The sequence below is a fragment of the Nymphaea colorata genome, chromosome 6 (genome assembly GCF_008831285.2).
Source record: "Nymphaea colorata isolate Beijing-Zhang1983 chromosome 6, ASM883128v2, whole genome shotgun sequence".
In the NCBI taxonomy this organism is placed as follows: Eukaryota; Viridiplantae; Streptophyta; class Magnoliopsida; order Nymphaeales; family Nymphaeaceae; genus Nymphaea; species Nymphaea colorata.
The window spans coordinates 948,472-959,175 of record NC_045143.1 but is presented as its reverse complement, the minus strand read 5'-3'; the positions used below and the strand labels follow the sequence as shown (position 1 = coordinate 959,175).

Below are 10,704 nucleotides of genomic sequence, written 5' to 3'. Positions count from 1 at the left end.
CTGAAACCAAATATGATTTGGCAGCTTAACAAAACCTTACTTGGGTTACATTGTGGAAGACATTCAAGATTTTTGTAATTGAGTTGAGTCATTAGCATTGCTTTGTGGAAGACATTCAAGACACGATGTCACTATTATTTGATTTGGATCATATATCAGACTAAATTGTTGGATATAGAAAAATTAATATCCCACTAAGAAATCGAACTGGATTTTGATTGAAGAAATGACAAATATCTGACCGGGTTCAGATTTAGATTAGATTTAGTTTCAAACAACAAGCTTACATTTCAAAGTAATGTAAAATCAGATTCGAATCATGAAATTGGATTTCAAATTTGGATTCAGATATGTCTTTATTTCATTTGTATCTGAATGTGGATTGAAATTTGAATGTGTGAATATATGAAAAAGGAAGACATGGTAAAAATACACCTGATTCAAATCTGATCCACTGACATTCTTAAATTTACATAACCTAGTATCTTTATATTTATTGCAACCGAATTAGGCGATTCTGGGTGAGTCGGGCCGAGTTGGGCTAGGTCATGTTGAGTCAAGTGCTAGTCAGCCCAAACCTTAACTCGTGGCCGGATTTATAGGATATCCGAATTGAACCAGGAAGTTCCTGAGTCAGCCTGGAGAGTTTGCCAACTATGCTCACTTTATCATTGCTGCAAACTTATAGGGTTGTGTGTTCACCACATGCTTGGACACACCCAAACATAATGGAGACAGCAACTTGTTGAGAAAGTATTTGATGAACGAGTGGTTGAACCAAATGAGTACAATTTATTCTTGATTCACCTAATAGTACAATTTATTCGTGTTTGTTGAGAGATAGAGACAAAAATATACCCAAGACCATGTTTGATTGCTTAGATAACCTTTTACATATTGTGAAATTATTTTCACTCGAATGCTTGATATAACTACGAAATGTCCAACTTTTTCACCTAATTTTGGGAACAATTTCAGGAATTGAAGGGTAAACTTATAGGGTTGTGTATTCACCACATGCTTGGACACACCCAAACATAATGAAGACAGCAACCCGTTGAGAGAGTATTTGATGAACGAGTGGTTGAACCAAATGAGTACAATTTATTCTTGATTCACCTAATAGTACAATTTATTCATGTTTGTTGAGAGACCATGACAAAAATATACCCAATGCAATTGCTTAGATAACCTTTTACACATTGTGAAAATATTTTCACTAGAATGCTTGATATAACTAGGAAATGTCCAACTTTTTCACCTAATTTTGGAAACAATTTCAGGAATTGGAGGGTAAACTTATAGGATTGTTTGTTCACCACATGCTTGGACACACCCAAACATAATGGAGACAACAACCTGTTGAGAGAGTATTTGATGAACGAGTGGTTGAACCAAATGAGTACAATTTATTCTTGATTCACCTAATAGTACAATTTATTCGTGTTTGTTGAGAAATCAGGACAAAAATATACCCAAGGCCATGTTTGATTTCTTAGATAACCTTTTACATTTTGTGAAATTATTTTCACTCGAATGCTTGATATAACTAGAAAATGTTTAACTTTTTCACCTAATTTTGGAACAATTTCAGGAATTGGAGGGTAAACTTATAGGGTTGTGTGTTCACCACATGCTTGGACACACCCAAATATAATGGAGACAACAACTTGTTGAGAGAGTATTTGATGAACCAGTGGTTGAACAAAATGAGTACAATTTATTCTTGATTCACCTAATAGTACAATTTATTCGTGTTTGTTGAGAGATCGGAACAAAAATATACCCAAGGCCATGTTTGATTGCTTAGATAACCTTTTACATATTGTGAAATTATTTTCACTCGAATGCTTGATATAACTAGGAAATGTTCAACTTTTTCACCTAATTTTGGGAATAATTTCAACAATTGGAGTGTAAACCTAAGGGGCTAAGCCCCATATTTTTCAGCCTTTAGTTTGTTTGCTTCTTTTGAGTAAATTTAAAACATGTAAAATCCAATATTCTACACTGTTTTGTTTTGAAATTTTGCAATTGATAAAAAAGGTTGAAGTTGTTTTTAAAAGTTCAACAGACTAGGACGTCTACTTTTAAAGAGAGTGAAATTATAAAAGCTCAAGTGTATAAACACTCAATATTTAAAAGGATTTTTTAAATAACCACCTAAAGTTACTTTTTGATATAAAATGATGAAAAATAATTCCCATAAAGAGCGGCTAGGCAATTGCAATAGCTTGTTATTGTTTCATAAATATGCCAAACAAATTGAGGTAGGTTTATAGAATATTGTATTATAGTGTTTCATGAATATATTAAGATAGATTTACTAAACAATACTAAATTGTTATTGTTGTCTAAAAAATCACTTAAATTAATGAAATAATTATTTTTATTGGAAGAGAGTTATTTGTGTTATTTTTCTAAAAAAAAAAGTAACGTTTTTTTCCCTCCGAAATATTGGACGACTGTTGTTCGCTTCGAATTTCGAAACGGGTTGAACGATGGTTTAGTTTGTTGTTTGCCCAAATCTTAGGCGTCATCGTGTTTAGATTTTGGTTTTGGACTTGAGTGTTGCTTACAGGAATCCGAACCTATTTTCGAAGTTGCTCGCGCTCGGTGAGTAGAGATGGAGAGAAGGGATGGGGATGACGCGCCAAGCTTGAACTCTCCGGAACGCCGGACTCCGGCGATAAGGGCGGTACCGGAAGAACTAATGTAGCCGGTGTAATGCCGCCAGATATCCATCTTGTGCGTTTGCCGCCAACTTCAATCGCTGCCCTTTTCAGGAATGAGGTCCTCCCTGGTGGAGGATTAAGGATTGGCCGCACCGATGCCGATCGCCGACGCCGTCTCTTCCTCATTGGGGCGAGGCGTTTCTGCTTCTCGCCGGCGGAAGAAGAGCGGGAAAGCGGCTTCTTGCCGATCGTCAGTGCAATCGTTCGAGGTGACCGGCGCAACTGGGCCCTCTCCCTCGATAACCCCTTCGTCGCGCGGAATCTGAAGCCACGGCACGTGGAGGATGTCCTCATCGAAACTCTAGACGATGCGAAGCTTGCCCTTGGGTTTTTCAATTTCCTGTCGCTTCACCGGAAGTTCGATCACTCGACGCTTGCATTTTGCATCCTAATCGTTACCCTGCTTGAGTCCGACCTCTTCTGGCCGGCGTCCTCGGTTCTTCAGTCGCTGCTCCTCCGACCGGTGGCGCCAACGGAGGTTTGCGGGTCGCTGATGGTCTCCAGAACAAGGTGCGGGCTTTCGTCCACTTCCGGCTTTGATCTATTAATTTGGGCCTACGTCCAGAATCGCAAGGTTTTGCACGCAGTTAGGGTTTTAGAGTTTATGAAGGGTCATGGATTGTCGCCGAGTGTGAGGGCGTTCTGTGAGGTTCTGAATGCTCTGCTGGGTATCAGGCGATTCGACCTTGCGGAGAAAATGTACGGAGAGCTCGTCGAAGCTGGTCTTCGGCCGGATGGTTCTGTGTATACTTTGATGGTTCGGTGTCTTTGCGAGCGCAGGGACGTTGATAGAGCTAAGGTTTTGCTGGCTGAAGCTGAGGTGAATGGTCTAATTTATAGCATTATCATCTACAATATCTTGATCCATGGCTTGTGCAAGGTTGGGAAAGTTCGAGATGCCATTGAGGTCAAGAAATCACTGGCAACTAAGGGATTCAATGCAGATGTCGTTACGTATTGCACCATCGTTTTAGGCCTGTGTAAGCTGGGGGATGTTTATGCTGCGGTGGAATTAATTGAGGAGATGATTGGGAATGGAATTCTTCCGAGCGAAGCTGCTTGCTCTCGTGTTATCGATGGCTTGAGAAGTAAAGGCAACACTGAGAAAGCATTTGAAATTGTTGGCGTTCTCGGGAAACATGGCATCATACCCAATCTCTTCGCATACAATGCGTTGCTTAATTCATTGTGTAAGAGAGGAAAGTTGAATAATGCCGAGGATCTCTTTCATCGGATGGAGAAGAAAGGTCTAATCGCCAATGACGTTACGTACTCAATTCTGATTGATTCGTACTGCAAAAGTGCCAGATTGAATGATGGCCTTCTTCTATTTGAACAGATGGTGGACAAAGGGATTAAGATGACAGTTTACCCGTACAATTCTCTGATCCATGCATACTCTAAGTTAGGAAAAATGCAGAAGGCAGAGCATTTGTTTACGGAGATGATTGGTAAGGGATTGTCACCAACTGTAGTTACTTACACGTCAATGATAAGCGGATATTCCACGGTTGGGGATCTTGGAAGTGCACTCAAGCTCTGGTCCGAAATGTCTTATCGAGCTGTGTCACCAAATACTTACACTTTCACTGCACTGATAGGCGGTCTTTCCCGATCAAATAGGATGGTCGAGGCTCACGAGTTGTTCGATGAAATGTTGGAACTGAAAATGAAGCCAAATGAGGTTACGTACAACGTTCTTGTAGATGGATATTGTAGGGCAGGTAACACTAAGAAAGCCTTCGAGCTGTTAGAGGAGATGGTTCAGAGGGGTCTTGAACCTGACTCGTATACTTACCGGCCTCTGATTAGTGCTCTCTGTATGTCTGGAAGAGTTTCAGAGGCTAAGCAATTCATTGATGATATCTATAAAGCTAATTATAAAGGGCTAAACGCAATGTGCTATACCGCTCTTCTCCATGGATACTGTGGGGAAGGAAGAATGAAGGATGCGTACACGGTCTGTAGGCAGATGGAAGAAAGAGGATTTAAACTGGATCTCGTCTGCTATGGTGTGCTTATTTCTGGCATTTGCAAGAGCAACGAAATGCAGGAATTGGCCAAGGTTTTGGAAGACATGGAGAAAAGAGGATTGACGCCTGATGAGATAATCTATACAACGATCATCGATTCTTACTGCAAACAGGGAAGCATGATCGAAGCCTTCAAGGTCTGGGAGAAGATGATAATCCATGGATGCGTCCCAAACGTGATAACTTACACTGTTATGATAAATGGCTTGTGTAAGGCAGGACATGTGAATAAAGCAGAGCTACTCTGCAAGGAGATGTTGGTGACAGAAAATCAACCAAATAGGGTGACTTTTGGGTGTTTTCTTGATTTTTATGCCAGGGAAGGAAAAATGGGGGAGGCACTCCATCTGCATTCAAGAATGCGTTACAAGTTCCAAGCGAATACAGTCACCTATAATATAATGATAATGGGATTCTGCAGATGTGGTAAAATCAAAGAAGCAGTTGAACTTCTTGCAGAGATGACGGAAGATGCGGTGCCATCTGATTGCATCTCATACTCAATTCTTATTTATGAATACTGCAAACTGGGTGACTTACGGGAAGCCTTTAGGTTGTGGAATGACATGCTCAATAGGGGTTTGAATCCTGACACAGTGGCATACAATATTTTGATACATGGATGCTGTGCACATGGGTATCTGCGCAATGCATTTGAGTTGCGAGATGATATGATGAAAAGAGGGGTTCTACCAAACAGGGTTACATATAATTCTCTTGTTCAAGCAATCTGCAAGATTGGAAACATAGAGAATGGTTAAACTGCAAAACGATCTCCACATCTAGAACATGCATATTCTTGGAAAAGGGGTGCCCGGGCACGAACCATCATGTTGAGTGCAGGTTGGGTGCTATGAAAAATGGGACCTCTCATGGATTCGGTTGCTGAGAGTTTTTTATTCAAATCAGCTGCTGGGTTGAGAGTTGTTCCTCGGCACATAGATGAATCATCGACGCAGACATACCAATTATTCTTTCTCTCGGTTTTCGAGATCCTCCCAGGAGACGCCCAAGGTAGCAAAATTTTCTGTTTTCGTCACAGATTTTGGGTGTTCAATAAGTTGAGTGGTGCACCGCCTAAGATTTCTGTGAGGGATCCTAATTTGTTGTAATACTAACGCACCAAATGTGTAATACATTTCATTCATTTATACGGAAGTGAAAAAAATACCACTTGCTGATTTTTCTGTTTCCCCTTTCAGTTGAAGTTGCAAGGGTTAAACATTTAAATAATCGAATACTATGGTTGTGTTTGGATAGAGCCTTGAAAAAATTGGTTTTATGAAAACTTGGTTTTCTGAAAACCTATTTTTTAATGAGTTTTGGAAACCAGTTTTATGTGTTTGGATGACCTGTCAAAAACCTGGCTTTCACCTTTTTCAAACTTGGTTTTTGTTTGGATGACAAAAGATGAGTTTTACATTGTGCTTTTGAAAACTATAGATAATTTTTATTGATATTATCTATAAGTGCTTATTATTATTATTATTATTTAAAAAGGAAAGAGCTGAAAATGAACTAAAAGTGCTAAAGTGATGTTTATCACTTGTGAAGCCACTATATATTATATACTGAGTGTTAATGATGTGAGGCACATATAAAAACCATTAGAAGTATTCAATGGTTAAAATAAAAAACATCACATATGTAAATTAATTTGATAAACAAGAAGAATTGATTGCTCATAGCATGATTTACAACTAAGGTTGTTGCAATTATTTGAAACAAATGAACAGTACCCTTAAGAAAACAGTGTTTTTGAAAAAAAATGGGTTTTCAGCAAAACCCAGTTTGGAGTTAGTCCAAACACCCTCAAAACGAGGTTTGCTTTCCAGACCTCGTTTTAAGGTCATATCCAAGTTTGAATGTATCTTTACAAGTTTGAATCTTCTATGGCCTATATTGTAGAAGTACAATTACAATTTTTAACGCGTTCTACCTTCAAGATGTCCCTCAGGCGGCACGTGTGCTGCCAGATGATCGAAGCTAAGAACTTAAGATGCCTGCTCTTCGGCACTTGTCCCAACAGAGAAAACAACTTGGAAATTGGAATCGTCATCATAGTTTCATTGACTTCTCTTCCTGGTACAGAAATTTAACGCTCCTTTCAATTAGGAAGGTTTCAGTCAGAAGCCACATCTTCAGCTATGAAAATTATTACTCCAAGCCAATAACCGGTCACTGCTTATACCATCTTGGAACCTTGAACGCATAAAATTGCAGGAAAAATATGAGCAGTACCCTTCCCATGAATCACTGATGGAGTTCAACAAGCACAGAAGGTTAATATCAGAAAAATAAAACTGTTTTAAGTATGGAGACAGATACCGGTATTTCATTGTTGTCCATTAGGTGACCTCCAGGTAAATTCATACATACGTGAACTGGCAATATTTCAGATTTCAACCTGGTTTTATTAGTTTTGATTTCTTTGCGGATTTTAATCTGCAAGTCACAAGTATTTTTTTGTACTGATTTGGCTTTTTCCCTCTGTTTTATCATCTCTTATCTCCAACGCTTCCAGGCAACGAGGAAGACAAGTAGGCAAGGCTGGTAGGACACTGTGAATAGTTATAGAGCTCTATGTCGAGAGTTCTGAAATAAGCTGCACAATTTTCAAGGAAATAAATCCCATACCTTCTCAGCAAGAAATATAAGGACACCTCCACGAGGGCAAATGGTTATCAGCCTTTCCTTTGCCATGCCAACAGAAAAAGAAGGATGTTATTTGATCATTACGGAAGGAACCAAAAGAAAAAGTGGACGTCGGTCTTAGTAGGTGAGATTGTTATTAAAGAAAATTCTTGTAACTAATTTTCACTAATAAAATTACAGTTATTAGTATCTTTCTCTAGTTTTGTGAGTCTTCAATACACGCCCTACAGCAGCCATTGCATCATGCAGCTTTCGAACCCTAAGGAAACCCCTTACAACAGCAACGTCACTACCAGAGAAGTTAGCTTTTTGCATGACCAGATCAATGAGCTCGTATAGAGTATTCTCCATTGACAGAGTACAGAGACCTTCTGCTAGCATGGAAAGTGCTGAGTATTCTGGTAGGAAACCTTTCTCCATCATCTCCTTAAGGAAATCAACGGCTTCACCAATAGGTCCTCCCCCACAACATAGGCCACGAAACACAATCTTGTATGTGAGAGCATTTGGAGGTTCTCCTTTCTCAATCATCTCTTTAAATAGTCTCATGGCTTCTTTTGTCTTTTGCTGCTTATAAAGTGATTGAATTATGGGGTTGTAAGTCTGGGGAGCAGGAACTATTCCCTTCATCATGATAGTTCTGAGTAGCTTGTTGGCCAGATGTACTCTGCCACCCTTGCATAAACCACCAATTAAGGTCCCATATGTTACAGCATCTGGTTCACAACCATTTGAAGTCATCGTTTGAACAATGTCAGTTGCTTTTTTTATATTTCCTGCTTTGCAAAAGAATGAGAGTAATGAATTATATGTGAACTTGTCAGGTTTCAATCCTGCCATTATCATGTGATCCATTAGCTCAGCAGCTTCTTCAACTCTTCCAGCCTTGCAGAGACCATCAATTAGACTGTTGTAAGTCACAACATTTTTTGAAATTCCTTGAAGTTCCATTTGGTCAAATACTTCCTCTGCTTCTTCAATCCTCTGGTTCTTGCATAGCCCATCAATCAAGGTGTTGTATGTAACCACACTTCTTGCGCAGCCGTTAGATTCCATCTCTCTCAACAATGCGAGAGCTTTTTCGAGTTTCCTTCTCGAGCAGAGGGCACTGATCAACATATTGTAAGTAAATTCATCTGGCGGGCACCCACTCTTCTGCATTTCCTGAAACAGGTCCATGGCAATCGCTAGCTTCTCAACTCTGCAGAGGCCATGAATGAGAGAATTGAATGTGCAAACGTCCGGAAGAAGGCCCTTCGTTGACAAACCACGTGCAAGTTCAGTAGCTTCTTCGATCCTATCCTCCTTACACATAGCACTTATCAAAGTGTTATATGTCACCACATTAGGATAACAATTACGCGAGACCATCTCATTTAAAACATTCATGGCCTCCTCGAGATGACCAGACTTACAGAGCCCAGATATCAACGTATTGTAGGTGAAAATATCAGGTTCAAACCCTTCCTGAAGCATTGCATCAAGTATTTCAAGGCCATGTTTAACATGTCCAGCTCGACATAATCCATTCACTAGTGTGTTAAAAGTGAACTTGTCAGGATAAAAGCCATCTACTGTCATTTCCTCCATAAAATTGAGAGCTTCCTCAACTCGACCTTGCTTACAGTATCCGTGGAGCAAAACATTAATCGTGACACTGGTGAGTTTGCATCCAGAGCTTGTCATTCTTTCTTTGATTTCCAACGCACCGTCCAGATTATCCTGTTCAATATATCCCTGCATGATGGTGGTAAACGTTTTCTCATCTGGGACCAAACCATAGTCCGACATCTCCTCCATCATGGAAATAGCAGTCCTGATTTGGTGGGCCTTGCACAACGCTTTGATCAAGACGTTAAAAGTAGACACATCAGGACTGACCCCTCTTCTACCCATATCAGAATACACAGATTCGACCATCTTTAGCTTGTTTTCATCAACGAGCAAGTTCAATAAATTGTTGTAGATGAATATGTCAGGTTCAACTTCGAATTTTTCCATTTCACTAAGAATGCCAACAGCCTCATCGACCATATGGAGTTTTGCATAGCTTTCTACAAAGGCCAAGAACATACCTGGGGTGACAGTGCACCCTGGATCTTCCAGGAGGGCCTTCATTTCCTCAAAAGACGCCTCGCTTCCAAGTTGGTGCAGGATCACCTCGACCAGCGACGACTCAGGCACGAAATTCGGCTGCTCCAAGGCCCAATTAAAGACGCTGACGGCGGTGTCACCATCGCCGTGCCTGCGCACGATGCTGATAAGGTCCTTCGAGGTGAAGTTCGGAGGAATTTGATGGATTACGGAGGGAAGAATATCAGATGAGTTGGTAGTTTTTGAGGGTGAGGGTTTAGCGATTTCTGCTTGCTGTGAGGTGGATGAAAAAGCTATGAGCTTGAAGTGGCTCTTACCTGGAAGAAGCCATGGTGGCGGTTTGGGAACAGAGAAGCTGTGAGGAAGAGAAGAGAGGGTCGCAGGTTGTAGAGATGGAGAAACATACATTTGGGAAGCACAGGAAGCTTTCAAGAGGGTCGGAACGCGGCCTCCAAATGGTGTTACCGCAATGGGAGGAGATGTGAACAATGATGAGCTTGTGCTGGAAACTAGAGAGGAAGAGTAGCTTACGGCGATGTTGGAGAGAAAGCTCCGGAGAAAATCTGGGAGAAATTCAGGTCTTCAGGAGCAGGAACGATGAGAGACCGACGGAGAGGAGCAGGCAGGGGAAATTCCTTTTCTCCGTTGTGGATAATATGGGAGGGGCGTTTCGGAGGTCGGGCCGGACTAGCTGGTCGACCCATGAACTAGCAGCCCGGTCGTTCCAGTACGGCTTCTGGAACCAACCTCAGTCAACCCGCAGGGAAAAAGTGTCCCCAGGACAAGAAGTTCCAGCTACCAAACGTGCAGGAACATGTTCCCAGGACTCCCAACAAGTGTCTCAACTCTCAAGAAAGAAAAAGCTCCCGGTACCAAGAGCGCGGACACAAGTGTCCCAAAGTTCCAGCTACCAAACACCTTTTAAGATCACTATGTAATATTTTCTGTGCATTTTTTGGTCTGTGAGAGGCAGGGGCAGAATCGTAATTTTTAATTTATATGTAGAAATATATTTGATGATATATTGAAATATTGAAATTTTGTCGAGAGATATAAGGACATGGTTATAAGTTGGTAAACCAAAGCAGATTCAAGCTCGTCATGTATCGAAACTTGTTCATCAGATTCAGTTGGGAATTCAACTCGGAGCAACTCTTCAAAAGATGATATATTAGATTATTTATTCG

At 40.6% G+C, this 10,704-nt stretch overlaps 2 protein-coding genes across 2 annotated transcripts; one reads left to right on the top strand and one right to left on the bottom strand.

Annotated features, from left to right (window-relative positions):
• Positions 1-2,616: 2,616 nt before the first annotated feature.
• LOC116255834 (putative pentatricopeptide repeat-containing protein At5g59900) lies at positions 2,617-5,949 on the top strand. Its single transcript, XM_031631880.2, has one exon. The coding sequence runs from the start codon at positions 2,728-2,730 to the stop codon at positions 5,527-5,529; it is 2,802 nt and encodes a 933-aa protein (XP_031487740.1). The 5' UTR covers positions 2,617-2,727; the 3' UTR covers positions 5,530-5,949.
• Positions 5,950-7,478: 1,529 nt separating this feature from the next.
• On the bottom strand, positions 7,479-10,397 carry LOC116255866 (pentatricopeptide repeat-containing protein At3g53700, chloroplastic). The gene has a single exon (XM_031631945.2). It carries the CDS (start codon positions 9,923-9,925, stop codon positions 7,607-7,609), a length of 2,319 nt encoding a protein of 772 aa, XP_031487805.2. The 5' UTR covers positions 9,926-10,397; the 3' UTR covers positions 7,479-7,606.
• Positions 10,398-10,704: the final 307 nt, after the last annotated feature.

Bases quoted from the DNA above. Each gene is read 5' to 3' on its own strand.
- LOC116255834 (XM_031631880.2), top strand. From the start codon at position 2,728: ATGCCGCCAGATATCCATCTTGTGCGTTTGCCGCCAACTTCAATCGCT.
- LOC116255866 (XM_031631945.2), bottom strand. From the start codon at position 9,925: ATGTATGTTTCTCCATCTCTACAACCTGCGACCCTCTCTTCTCTTCCT.